The 13,809-nt window shown below is 41.5% G+C and overlaps 1 protein-coding gene and 1 non-coding gene across 5 annotated transcripts in view; one reads left to right on the plus strand and one right to left on the minus strand.

The window, feature by feature from the left end:
• Tlk2 (tousled-like kinase 2) overlaps positions 1-13,803 on the minus strand; it is a 116,377-nt gene extending 102,574 nt beyond the window's left edge. For 3 of the 4 annotated variants that reach the window (XM_013033287.1, XM_013033283.1, XM_013033286.1), the window contains exons 1-2: positions 13,690-13,803; positions 11,601-11,683 (exon numbers count right to left, since the gene is read on the minus strand). In XM_013033287.1, coding sequence (XP_012888741.1) covers positions 11,601-11,681 — 81 coding nt within the window. In that variant the 5' untranslated portion in view covers positions 11,682-11,683; positions 13,690-13,803. Of the gene's footprint in view, positions 1-11,600; positions 11,684-13,372; positions 13,450-13,689 lie in introns of those variants that run through there. The other variant, XM_013033285.1, reaches the window with a different exon arrangement.
• On the plus strand, positions 11,904-11,972 carry Trnaa-ugc. Its single transcript has one exon. It is a non-coding gene; the product is annotated as a tRNA-Ala (tRNA).
• Positions 13,804-13,809: the final 6 nt, after the last annotated feature.

Below are 13,809 nucleotides of genomic sequence, written 5' to 3' on the forward strand. Positions count from 1 at the left end.
AAGGAAGGAAGGAAGGAAGGAAGGAAGGAAGGAAGGAAGAGGAGGAGGAGAAGGAAGAGGTGGAAAGAAGAAGGAAGAAGAACAAGAAGAGGAGGGGGGAGTGGGAGGAGGGGGGAGGGGGAGGAGCAGCAGCAGCAGCCATCCTGCACTAATACTGTGACATTCATAGTAATACCTTATTGTAATTTTTTCTTAAGTTGTTTATACACAGTGATGTCAATGCTTTCTGACCAATATTCAAATCAACCTTTGAATATAATGATTAAGTTTATGTCTTTCAGACTTGTAATATCTTCTGAGGCTTGTCTGGTCCTGGGCACTGTCTCTGAGCTTTCTGTGCTCAAGGCTAGTACTCTATGACTTGACACTTCCAGCTTTTATTTTTGGCCAGTCTTGGAGCTTGAACTCAGGGCCTGGGTACTATCCATGAACCTCTTTGTGCTCAAGGCTAGCACTCTACCACTTGAACCACAGCACCACTTCTGGCTTTTTCTGAGTAGTTCACTGGAGATAAGAGTCTCATGGACTTTCCAGCCTAGGCTGGCCCTGAACCTCGATCCTCAGATGTCAGCCTCCTGGAGTAGCTAGGAGTACAGGTGCGAGCCGCCGGCGCCCAGCTACTTCCAGCTTTTTTGGTAGTTAATTGGAGGCAGTCTCACAGCTTTCCTTCGGGGCTGGATCTGAATCATGACCCTCAGATCTCAGCCTCCTGAGTAGCTAGGATTACAGCAACTGGTGCCTAGCATACATTAGTCGTATAAGAGCATTTCATTCTGACCTGTCTCCGGATGCATACAACAAACCTTTATCAGACTCAGCTCTTCCATCACTCTTTCATCCTCTCTCTTTCCTAAAACAATCTCAACACACTGTATCGCCTAATTTTCACGTACGTATAGATTATTTCACCATATTCTTCCTCTTTCACCTTCTCCATTTGTTCTACCACTAGTACTTACAGCCAGGACAGGATCTGTTTTCATAATTTTTTTAAGTGTATATTAATTACTGACAGGGATTTCATCTTGGCACTTCACACGTCCATATACTGTATTTTAATCACCTTGACCCTTAGTTTACATTTTTCCCCCTCCCTTCTATTGGTTCAGTAACTTTCAGTGAGTTTCATTATGCCATTTTCTTTTATGGTACTAGAGTTATAAAACTCAGAGACTTGCGCTTGCTAGGTAGGCTTTCTAGCCCTGAAGCCATACCTCCAGCCCTCATAATATCTGCTTTGCTTTGTTCTTCTCTGTGCTAAAGATAAAACTCACTCAGGATGACCCTGAACCTGTTATGTAGCCCAAGCTAGCCTTAAACTCACAAAGCTCCTGCCTCAGTTTCCCAAGCACTGGGATTACAGATATACATACATATATATATATATATATATACATACATACATACAGCTTGGACTCCTAGCTTCGTATTTATCTACTCTGTCTATGTTAGCCAACTTTTCATCACTAGGACAAAATACCCAAAGGATGAAGGAGTTATTTTGCTTCAGAGTTTCAGAGGTTTCAGTCCATAGTTAATGTCTCCATTGCTGTGGGCCAGTGGCAAGGCAGAAACAGCCCCACCCCCATAAAAAATCAGGACAGAGTAAAGGTAAGCTGTTCATCTCACAACTAGGAAGCAGAAAGAGCAACAGGAAGGGTTCAAGGGAGAAGTCATTCTCCCAGTGACTTCCTCCAATGTGAGCCTGCTTCCTAACAGGCCATTCAGCAATGAACTCATCAATAGACTAATCCATGGATGAAATTAGCATCCGAATGATAGGGACAAAACTTTCACCACATAAAACTTCAAGGACATTTTTTTTTGTCGGTCATGGGGCTCAAACTCTGGGCCTGGGCGCTGTCCCTCAGCTCTTCAGCTCAAGGCTAGCACTCTACCACTTGAGCCACAGCACCACTTCGGCTTTTTCTATTTATATGGTACTGAGGAATCGAACCCAGGACCTCATGTATGCGAGGCAAGCACTCTACCACTGAGCCACCTTCCCAGCCCTCAAGGACATTTTTATATGTAAACTACAAAGTACCTTAAGAGTATAGCTAAATGATTTTTCAAATCCTCTATTACATCTAAATACAATGCAGACTCAAGAGCTGGTTGAACTCAAAGGCTGAGAATGTAAATATTAAGATTCTAGCCAGGAGCTAGTGGCTTATGGCTGTAATCCTAGCTATTCTGGAGTCTGAGATCTGAGGATCATGTTTCAAAGCTGACCGAGCAGGAAAGTCCATGAGACTCTTCAACAAACTACTCAAAAAAAGCCAGAAGTGACACCATGACATAGAGTGCTGGCCTTGAGCAAAAGCAGCTCAGGGACAGCGCCCAAGCCTAGATAGAGTTCAAGTCCCAGGAAAAATAACCAGGAAAAAAAAAAGAGTCTAGAAACAGTTATTTTTTTAGAGGTATACATTTCAAGACTAAATATGGATACATGAAACTACAGCTATTACTAAACACTACATGTATTTTCCTATACATACATAAAGGTATTATCTCTTTTATCTTAATAAGTATAGAAACCATTATCTTTGCAGTTTCACATACAATGTAAAATTAGAATGTTCTTCCTTTTCATAATTTCATAAACAGAAAATTTACTTTTTGCTTCCTAATTAAGTTCAAATAACCACCAGAAAACCCAAAGTAGAGCTGTGGCACAAAGTGGCAGAGTTCTAGCCTTGACCAGAAAAGTTCAGGGACAGCACCCAGGCCCTGAGTTCAAGATCTATGACTAACAACAACAACAAAAAAAGGTTGAAAACTTTTACTTTTTCACTTAAAGCAGTACTTTTCTATATGGCAACCCCAATTACCAGCATCACATCATTATCCTTAAACTTTAGGGCCATAATTAAGTAAACTAAAGGTTACATGAACACAAGTGCTGCAATACTTACTACCAGTAGTCAACCAAGGCGGCTACTAAGTAATTAATAAGCAACAGCATATACAGTGCAGACATTAGGGACAAAGGCATGATTCACATCTAGCACAAGATACAGTGAGGCAGCCAAGACAGCATCATGCTGCTCAGAACAGCATGCAATTTATAACATATGACTTATGACTGCTGGACACCATTGGCTCACACCTATAATCCTAGTTACTCAGGAGGCTGAGATCTCTCTCTCTCTCTCTCTCTCTCTCATCATACACACACACACACACACACACACACACACACACATACACACACACACACACACACACACGGTAGGGGGGGAGAGAGGAAAGAGAAAAAACAGTATACTAAGATTTCATCTCACCGTAGTCAGAATAGCAATCATCAAGAAAATAAAGAAGCCAGGTGCTGGTGGCTCATGCCTGTAATCCTAGCTACTCAGGAGGCTGAGATCTGAGGACTGCTGTTCAAAGCCAGCCTGGGCAGGAACATCCATGAGACTCTTATCTCCAATAAACCACTAGAAAATCGGAAGTGGTGCTGTAGCTCAAGTGGTAGAGCGCTGGCCTTGAGCTGAAGAGCACAGGGACAGCGCCCAGTCCCAGAGTTCAAGCCCCACGATTGACCAAAAAAAAAAAAAAATGCTGGTGAGAAGACAGAGGAAAAAGCAGCCCTCATATATAGTTGATGGGAATATAAACTAGTGCAAACACTGTGAGAATCAGTAACGGAAATTCCTCAAAAACTAAAAATAGGGCCTGGGATGTAGCTCAGTGACAAAGCACTCGCCTATCAAGTGCAACATCCTGTGTTCGATCCCCAGAACCAACAAAAACACAAGAAAAAAAAAAGCTAAAAATAGATCTATCTTATGACTTTGCTAAACCATTCTTGGATATATATCCAAATCCAAAAAAATATAAATCAATACATAGAAGATACCTGTATACTCTGTTCATAATAGCCAAGCTGTGAAATCAGTCAACAATCAATGAATGGATAAAAAAATATGAAGCCTGGTGCCAATGGCTCACACCAGCTACTCAGGAGGCTGAGATCCAGAGGATCAAAGTCTGAAGTCAGTCCATGCAGAAAAGTCTTCAAGACTCCTCTCTAAAATTAACCAAGTCTGTTAGAACACTAGCCAAAAGAAGCCAGCCAAGCAAGCTCAAACCTGAGTTCAAATCTCGACATAGGGCAAAAATAAAAGACAAATATATATATATATATATATATATATATATATATGTATATATATTGTGGTTGAGTAATATTACTCAACCATAGAGAAAAATAAAATTGCTTTATTTGCAGGAAAATGGATAGAACTGGATATTATGTTGACAGAGAGAAGACAAACTCAGAATATCATATTGCATGTTTTCACTCATTTGTGGAATCTAGACTTAGATGGTGATGGTGGTGATATTGATGGTGATGATGATGACATATGAATGTTGAAGGGAAGTTGCTCATGAGGAAATGAACAGGAAGAAAAGAGAGAAGAATGAAGATAATCAAAATAGGTCACATACATGCATACATACATATGTATGAAGACAACATAATGAAATCCACCAAAAACTGTTTCAAAAAGCAGGAGAACAGAGAGGGCAAGCTTGAGAATATAATCAAGGGAATAAACTTGCTCAAACTATACTGCATACATCTATGAAATTATCAGAATGAAATACTCTTTATTATTTAATGAAAACAAAGTAAAATTAAAGGAGGAAGAAGAGGAGGACAACTACAATGACACATGAAAGCTGGACACCGTGGTGCACAGCTATAATTCCAGTAGTTAAAAGGCTGAGGCAGGAGAATCTTGAATTTGAGGCCAGCCTAGGTTACAAAGCAACACCCTATCTCCAAATGAAAAACAACTGTTGAGAGAGAGAGAGAGAGGAGAGAGAGAGAGAGAGAGAGGGAGACTTGGATTAATAACCGACTACATCGGAAATGACAGAAGAATCAAATGTCAAAATAAATAAAATGGAAAAAGGCAACATGAAGGCCAGCCTAATAGTAAATGTGCCAGCAGTTCCTTAAAACGCATCAATGGGCTAGAGGTAAGGACTCAAAGAGATGCAGCATCTGCATAGCAAGCAGGAAGCCCTGAACTCAAACTCCAGTCCCACAAACAAAAAAGCAATATGCTGTGTGCAGTGCCTCAAGCCTATAATCCTAGCCAACTGGGAGGCAGAGAAGGGTATTGCAGTTCAAGACCATTCCAGGCATAAAAGCTTACAAGTCTCCATATTTCAACTAATGGCTGACTGTAGAGGATTGAGCCTGCCATCTAAAGCTACAGGGGAAGTACAATGGCTGGAAACAGTAATATAAATCTGTCATACCCGTATCCAAGAGAAGCTTAATAGGAGGATCGCAGTCTAAGCCTGCTCAGACATAAAGCAAGATCCCACCTCAAAGTAACACCATAAACTTAGCAGTGGTGGCTCATGCCTATATAACCCTAGCTACTCAGGAGACTGAGATCTAAAAATCACTATTCAAAGCAAGTTAGGGCAGGAAAGTCCATGATATTCGTATCTCCATTAACCACTAAAAAGCCAGAATGATGTGACTCAAGAGTAAAGCTCCATTTCTGAGCAAAAAGCTAAGAGATAGTGCCTAGGCCCTGAGTTCAAACCCCAGTACTGGCATACAAAAAATCCCCACCTGCACGAAAAGAGGTGGAAGAATAGTTTAAGTGGTAGAGCACTGCCTAGTAAGTGCAAAGCACTAGGATCAAACCACAGTCTCAAGAAGGGGAAAACAAGCATTCTTGTAGACTCTTTGGAGCATTTATGCTTATTATGTTTTAAGTATACATATTTACACATAATGAAAATGACATTGCTATGTGAAAGAGCTCAGAGTAGATTATACATAAGTGAAATCTTCCAACTGCAACTAACTATATGACTGAAAGAAAGGCATCCATTTTTTAAATATCTTTTCAAAAGTCAAATTTGCTCATGTAATCGGATCATGAACAAGCCTTACAAATTTGTTAAAACTGGCAATGCTAGGTATCTATTATAGGTTGGATCTGGAATGTTCCACAAAAGCTCATATGTTGAAGGCTTGGTCTCTCAGGTAGCCATGTTCAGAGGTGAGGCTTCATGAAAGTGACTGGATCCAATGATGGACTCATAATTTAATAGACTGTTGGGAGGTGATAGATAAGAGATGAACCTAGAAGAAAGAAGTACATTCTTGGGGTCTTCATCTTATACCCAAACCCTTCCCTGTTCTCTCTGTCTCTGCTTCCTAAAGCTACCAAGTAACCAGCTCTACTCTACCATGCCCTCTGTCCAACATGATGCTCTACCTTAGACAGGATTAGAAACAACAGAGTCAAGTAACCATGGACTGAAACCTCTGAAACAGCCAAAATGAATCTTTTCTCCCACAGGCTGATTTTTTCTAGTATTCTGTTACAGTAATGAAAAGCTGACCAACACATTCAAGATCAAACCCTAGGCTTAGCACATACTAGGCTGAATATACATTCTTGCCAGTCTTTTGAGTTATAGACCTGCAATGGTCTTAGACAAAGCATACCCTTATTATCCATCAATTGCATTTTGATTTCTTTAAAAAGTAAAACCATACATATATACAGCATGTGTGTAAACATTTTTTGCAGATCTCCTCAATGACACACTGTATTTTAGTCTTTTTAGAGCATCTAACTTAGTTTTCAAAGAAATAAAATTTATTTTGCAGTCCTATTTAGTTGGTTTATGCTACTCTGTATTAAATTATGTAATTAAAATACAAAGGCATAGTAAGGCACCCAGTGGCTTACTACTATAATCCTAGCATTCAGAAGACTGAGATCTGAGGATCACAGTTTGAAGCTAGCCTGGGCAGGAAAGTCTGTGAGACTCTTTTTTTTTTTTTGTCGGTCGTGGGGCTTGAACTCTGGGCCTGGGCGCTGTCCTTCAGCTCTTCAGCTCAAGGCGAGTGCTCTACCACTTGAGCTACAGCGCCACTTCCGGTTTTCTGGTGGTTTATTGGAGATAGGAGTCTCACGGTCTTTCCTGCCCGGGCTGGCTTTGAACCGCGATCCTCAGATCTCAGCCTCCTGAGTAGCTAGGATTACAGGCATGAGCCACCAGCACCCGGCGAGACTCTTAATTCTAATTAACTTACCAAAAAAGCCAGAAGTGGAGCTTTGGCTCAAGTGACAGAGTATTAACCTTGAACAAAAAAGCTCAGGGATAGCACCCAGGCCCTGAGGTCCATGTCCCAGTACACATGTACATACACAAGTACACACACACAGAGGCAAGATGTAATAAAGTCTATGATTCAACTAGTAAAAGCAATGCAGTAAGGAGAAAATGGAGAATGTGCATAAATCCAGTGAGTTAAACAGAGGTCTATTAATCAGTAGTCCTGTTACAAAATATGTAAATTCACTTACTGCTTTTGTAGCTTCTAGGATAGTAACTGGCACACAGTAAGAACTATAAGTATTTGCTCCTATATTAGCTTCAGTACTCATCTAAGCTTGAATTCCATCTACTATTATAGTCTATCTACTATACAATCAGAGAGTACTTATACTTGTCAAAAGAGAACAAAATAAGGAATGTTAGTTGTAACAGGCCCTGATTTAAAACATATGAATGTAAGATAAAGGCAGTTTCACATGATCAAAAGTGGATTATCTGTGCTGGCTTCTGCAGCACACATACTAAAAGTGGATTATCCAATGCTTAAAGAGACTCCAGCTAGGTACCAGTGGCTCACAGGTATAATCCTAGTTACTCAAGGGACTGAGATCTGAGAATCAAGGTTCAAAAGCCAGCCTAAGTAGATAAGTCCAAGAGAGTCTTAACTCCAATTGATCAGCAAAAAGCCAAAGTAGAGGCATGGCTCAAGTGGTAGAGTGCCAGCCAGTAACAAGAGCATAAGGCCCTGAGTTCAAGTCCTAGTACGAGGAGGAAAAAAGGACACCTTAAAGAAGACAGCTCAAAGCCGGGCGCTGGTGGCTCACACCTGTAATCCTAGCTACTCAGGAGGCTGAGATCTGAGGATCGCAGTTCAAAGCCAGCCCAGGCAGGAGAGACCATGAGACTCCTATCTCCAATAAACCACCAGAAAACCGGAAGTGGCGCTGTAGCTCAAGTGGTAGAGCACTCGCCTTGAGCTGAAGAGCTGAAGGACAGCGCCCAGGCCCAGAGTTCAAGCCCCACGACCGACAAAAAAAAAAAAAAGAAGAAGACAGCTCAATGAAAAAGCTAAGAGACAAAGCTGAGGCCCTGAGATCAAGCCCCAGTGCTAGTACCAAAAAAAAAAAAAAAAGACTTCTCAAATATCAATAGGACATGAAGTAGGTTCACATCTCAATTTAATCATATCACCTTAAATTTGCTAAAAGGATGGTTCCAAGTTCTCCTAAATGGGGGAGCTAGACTAGAAGAATCTTCCATAGGCTTCTCAGTGCATCTTTCCTCTATCATCAGTCTTTTAAACAAAAACCACATAAGGCTTCCCAAAGAAATGACTTTTGGTTTACTATTTATTTTGAAAGAATCCACAATAGCACTGACTCTTCCTTCTATGGACATCAAAGAGTACAGAAAATGTTAGGAGAAACTCAAGAGAGCCCATGAGGCAGTACCAGTCCCACTAGATGGCACCCTCAGAGGCCAAGTCTCTTGCTCTCATTGGAGTAGCAAGGATTGAAACCTGTCTTGATAGTAACAAAACTTAATATCACTGTAAAATTATAACCCAAAATGAAGAATAAACGGCCAGGATAAGTTCATCCAAAAGCACCCTTTTTTCCCAGTACCATGACTCCTTTCTGACCCCATTTTTAAATCTATGGCCTGAGGGGTACAATGTTTTGCAGGTAAGAGAAGTTATACAAAATGGCTATTTTCTTTTTCTCTTCCTAGCTCTGCAAACTACTTATTAATTTCTTTATTCTTCCTTCAAGTTTCTTTGCTAAGAAAAACAATATTCCCCTGCTAGTCCTAGAATAATGTATTTATTGAAATAACCATGCTTACCATGACATCAAGACAATACACAATAGTACACAAACAGCTGGATATAAATTTATTTCCATCTATAAAACATTTTTTCTCTTTATGTTAAGACAGAATTTCCTATTATACCAATAAATCAGTGCATCAAAGTTTTCTTTCTGAAAACTTTAAAATTTTTGGCCCTAAGCAGCAAAATTCAGAATGTTTCTCATCCTCATGACTTGTACCCTATTCCATCAAATTTACACTTGGATACAGTCACCATGCACCTAACAACAGAAGAAAACATCCCAAACAAAACCAATGAGTTTAAACTACATACAATTTGAATACAAACTTACTGTCAACTTGCTCAGTAAGGATCATTAAGACAAATCTGGATATAAGCCTTTGGTTGAATTCTCAAGTAAAAAGACCCATCAGGACTGGGGAGAGCTCAGAGGCTGAGTACTTGCTACCATGAACAAAGCCAAGGCCATAGTTTCAATCCTAGGACTAAAATTGTTTTAAGAAAAAAGACACATCAAAAAGGCCTAAGCATGGTGGAATATACCTGCAATCCCAGCACACACAAGGCTAGGTTAAAGGACTAGTTCAAAGTCAGCCTGTGTGTGTGTGTGTGTGTGTGTGTATGTATATTGTATATGATTTTATATTACATATAATTATATATATATACCTATACATATATAGCAAAACTCTACTTAAATAAATAAATACAAGCTGGGCACTGGTGGCTAACACGTGTAACCCTAATTACTCAGAAGGCTGAGATCCAAGGACTGTGGTTTGAAGTAAGCCTGGGAAGACAAATAAGAGACTCTTATCCCCAATAAATTAGGAAAAACAGAAAGTAGGAGTGTAGCTTGGATGGTAGCCTTGAGCTAAAAAACAAACAAGAGCACAAGGTCGTAAGTTCAAGCCCCAGTACTGCCACAAAAAAATATATACATAAACATATAATCATTTGATGCCGGGCGCTGGTGGCTCACGCCTGTAATCCTAGCTACTCAGGAGGCTGAGATCTGAGGATCTCGGTTCAAAGCTAGCTCGGGCAGGAAAGACCGTGAGACTCCTATCTCCAATAAACCACCAGAAAACCGGAAGTGGTGCTGTAGCTCAAGTGGTAGAGCGCTAGCCTTGAGCTGAAGAGCTGAGGGACAGCCCAGGCCCAGAGTTCAAGCCCCATGACCAACAAAAAAAAAAACATATAATCATTTGAATCAGGGATCGATTTCAATCTCAAATACACTGCTCATTTCTACGTGAAGCTACTTCCTCTAAATCAGTAGTAGAATGAACTAATGTGTAGCAAGGCATGGTGGTACACATCTATTAACTCCAGGACGTAGAAGGTTGAGGCAGAAGAATTCTAAGTTCCAATCTAGCATGAACAAGACCTTGTCAAAAAAACAAAACAAAGCAAAACACCTAATGTGTAAGCAAATCCTGTGTCCCAGTAATTTGGTTCTAATCACAGTATTATCTCTTGGGTTCTCTGTGCCCCTCGCCCCACATACTGAAGGTCTGGAGGTATTATGCTATCATCTCTAACACCTTACACAATGCCTAGCATACTATAAACACTCAGTATTTAAGACACAAAAACTATGTTAGCCAGGCATTGGTGGCTCATACCTGTAATCCTAGTTACTCAGGAGGCTGAGATCTAAGGACTGCAGTTAGAGGCCAGCCCAGGCAGGAAAGTTCATGAAAATCTTATCTCCAATAAAGCAGCAAAAAACTGGAAGTGGTGCTATGGCTCAAAGTGGTAAAGTGCTAGCCTTGAGCCAAAGAGCTCAGGGACAGCACCTAGGGCCCAAGTTTAAACCCCACAATTAACCAAAAAAAAAAATTAAATTGCCTGACCCATTAAAGAAGTCAGATTTTCCAACTATAAACCTTAACATACACCTTCATGTAGAAGCAACTGACCAAAGAACAAGATTAACATCTAAGTTACCATACAGAATTTTTAAAAAGCAAACACAAAAATGTTGTATCAGTTGAATATCAAAAATTCATACCTCACATTTCAAAACCAAGTAAGTAGTAAAATATCATAAATATACTTACGTACTATACTAAAACCACTGCTTAGAGTAGGAAGGTAGACAAGCAACTACACAAAGATGCATAGAAAAAGCACAATACTGTTTAACTATCCATCTACTAGTTTATACTCCCCCACAACAAAAATAAAAACAGTAAATCAGAAAGCAAATAGGAGTGAGAAAGCAATCTGGGGGTGAAACCTAGAGAAACCTGCTGAACTGCAGATTTAGAGAATCGACAGACTTCATTCACAGAGGCAGATACTTAGACACTGCCACATAACTACCTCCAAAAAATCCAATGTAATGAAGCTATGTAATACCTTGTAATTAAGGTATTTCCCGCCCTGAGGGGCTAAAGAGTTTTAACAAAATATGGCACAGAATCTAGATATGCATCCTGTTCATATTCTTGCAACAAGCCCCTTGGGAAACTTCTATATTAGAAAAGGAAAGAAACATATTCTCCCAAATAGAACATTTTAGGTTTTAAAACCATTTGAACAACAAGCTAAATCTCTCCTGCAGTCTCTCAGTATGTTCCACATAAGTCATTTTTAAATGTGCTTAAATTACACTGTAAGTAGTATTACCATCATTTTTACTCACCTTACTAACACCAACTCCAGTAAACCTGGCCTCTAGTAATTCCTGCCTTCTTGGGTCCAGGCTATGCAATTCTTCCATCATTTCTACAAAAAAAGAAATATATGAAACTATGAAAACTAAAATGGGAAATAAAATTATATTTATAACAAAACTATAATAAATAGTGTCACTGAATGATAATAACATACAAGTAAGTCACAAGAAAAAACATCCTACAAGTGATAAACTATACTATGCTTCATCAAATAGTTATTTGATGTTATCAATAGTTACATAGCAGCTTAAAAATCTTCCATGGGGCTGGGAAGGTGGCTCAGTGGTAGAGCGCTTGCCTTGCATGCAAGAGGTCCTGGGTTCGATTCCTCAGCACCACATAAGCAAAAAGTAAAAAGCCGGAAGTGGCACTGTGGCTCAAGTGGTAGAGTGCTAATCTTGAGCTGAAGAGCTGAGGGACAGCGCCCAGGCCCAGAGTTCAGGCCCCACGACCGGACCCAAAAAAAAAAAAAAAAATCTTCCATGAAGGCCACTTATTCTCCCCAAATTCTGGTATAATTTTAACAAAAAAACTAAAATAGACCTTCAAACCCTTCACATAATCACTATAAAAGTTGAGCGGGGGGAATAATGAAACAAGGGCAAACTTCCGAAAAGAAAACTCTTTCCATCAACCTTTGTCTCAAGCTAAGTACTTTTAGTTATTTCTCTAACACACAATAATCAATCTTTAAACTAAAAATATAAATTAATAATTTCAAAAATAGCATGAACCAAAAATTGCAAATAACTTCAAATAACATCATACATCTTCTTTCTCTGCAGAACTCACAACTCGTTTAAAAAAAAAGGAATTTTTTTTTAAATTGAACAGAGAACCATGGTGAAACTATCATCCTCCACTTATTCGGGAAGTTACTATAATTCCTTAATAATACCTTTTACAAAATCTTTTGATGACCACTCTCCACTCTGGATGTGTCTGCTTGTTAACTAGCACTTCTAAGCAGGAACCGGGAGGACACCATTTTTAAACTCCTTCCCTGACCAAATTAATCCACAGGCCCCTTGAGCAGATATGCCCATCCATTGTAAGCGACTAACTCCTGCAAGTTGCATTTAAATTCTCTCCTCCATATTAAAAAGTGGCAAAGAAACGTGTATCATTACACAGAACCCCTTCGCACAGATCATTAGGTGGTGAGTGGAATGACTGGCGTGCTTTCAAAGTTCACAGAAAACGTGAATCAATCTGCAATCTAGTAACTCCACAATTGCCAGCAACAACCCCTACAAGTCCTCCAGTTTCATTTCCCTTCCTGGATTGAGAGCCTGGGGCAAAGAGGAATGAGAGAGAGGGTGACAAATTAAAGTTTCACCCACACACCCAAGTGCAGGTTACAGAGGAAGTAGGGAATTCTTGGAAGAGAAGAAAGACATCTTGAGAGAGAGAGACTAGAAAGGAGATTATGGGAATGAGTTTTCCTTAAGTGGCCTTCCTCGCGTCTAGCCCTGCCCTAATGGAAATGGCAGAGGTTAAGTCTCTCTCCAGCCCCAAGGTCTCTAGAAACATTGAACAAACCTCCATCCCCAGGCCTGACCCGGAAAATGACGCCTCAATGTCAACTCATGTTAAGAAAATATCCACTCGGTCTCATTCCGGCGAGGCTCTGGACCGGGATCCTCCCCGTGGCCCACAGCCTTCGAGCCCCAGGGCTGCCGGGGCCTGCTCCCGGCGCCCCTCACCGCCTCCAAACTTTCCCCAACTCCAGGCCCACCTGTCACGGAGGGAGGGAGAAGCCGGCTCTCGGGGGGCGCCGAGGAGGCAGCCGGGGCCTCCAGCTCCCGGGGTGTCCCCCGTCTCTCGGCCGACCGCCAGCCCCACTCCCAGGCCTGGGCCTGCCCCATCTTCACCGGGCCCCTCGGCGACCTCGCAGCCCTCGGGGAGCGCCTCCCGCCTCGGCGCGGAGGAGCCGCGGCCCGGCGCCGGCCCCACAGCGGGCCCAGGTCGCAGTTTCCGTGGGCCGAGGGGGTCTCCGAGACGGTTAATGACTCAGGCCCGGCGCCCTCCCTCGCCCGGGGCTCAGCCTCTCACCTGCCGCCGCCGCCGCCGCTCCACGCTCCTCCCGGGAGGGGCCCCGACCCGACCCGGTTGCGGACCGCTCTGCTCTCCCCCTGGGCAGGCCCGGGGTGGAGCCGGGGCCTCTCCTGAGCG

The sequence above is a fragment of the Dipodomys ordii genome, unplaced genomic scaffold (genome assembly GCF_000151885.1).
Source record: "Dipodomys ordii isolate 6190 unplaced genomic scaffold, Dord_2.0 Scaffold165, whole genome shotgun sequence".
NCBI lineage: Eukaryota > Metazoa > Chordata > Mammalia > Rodentia > Heteromyidae > Dipodomys > Dipodomys ordii.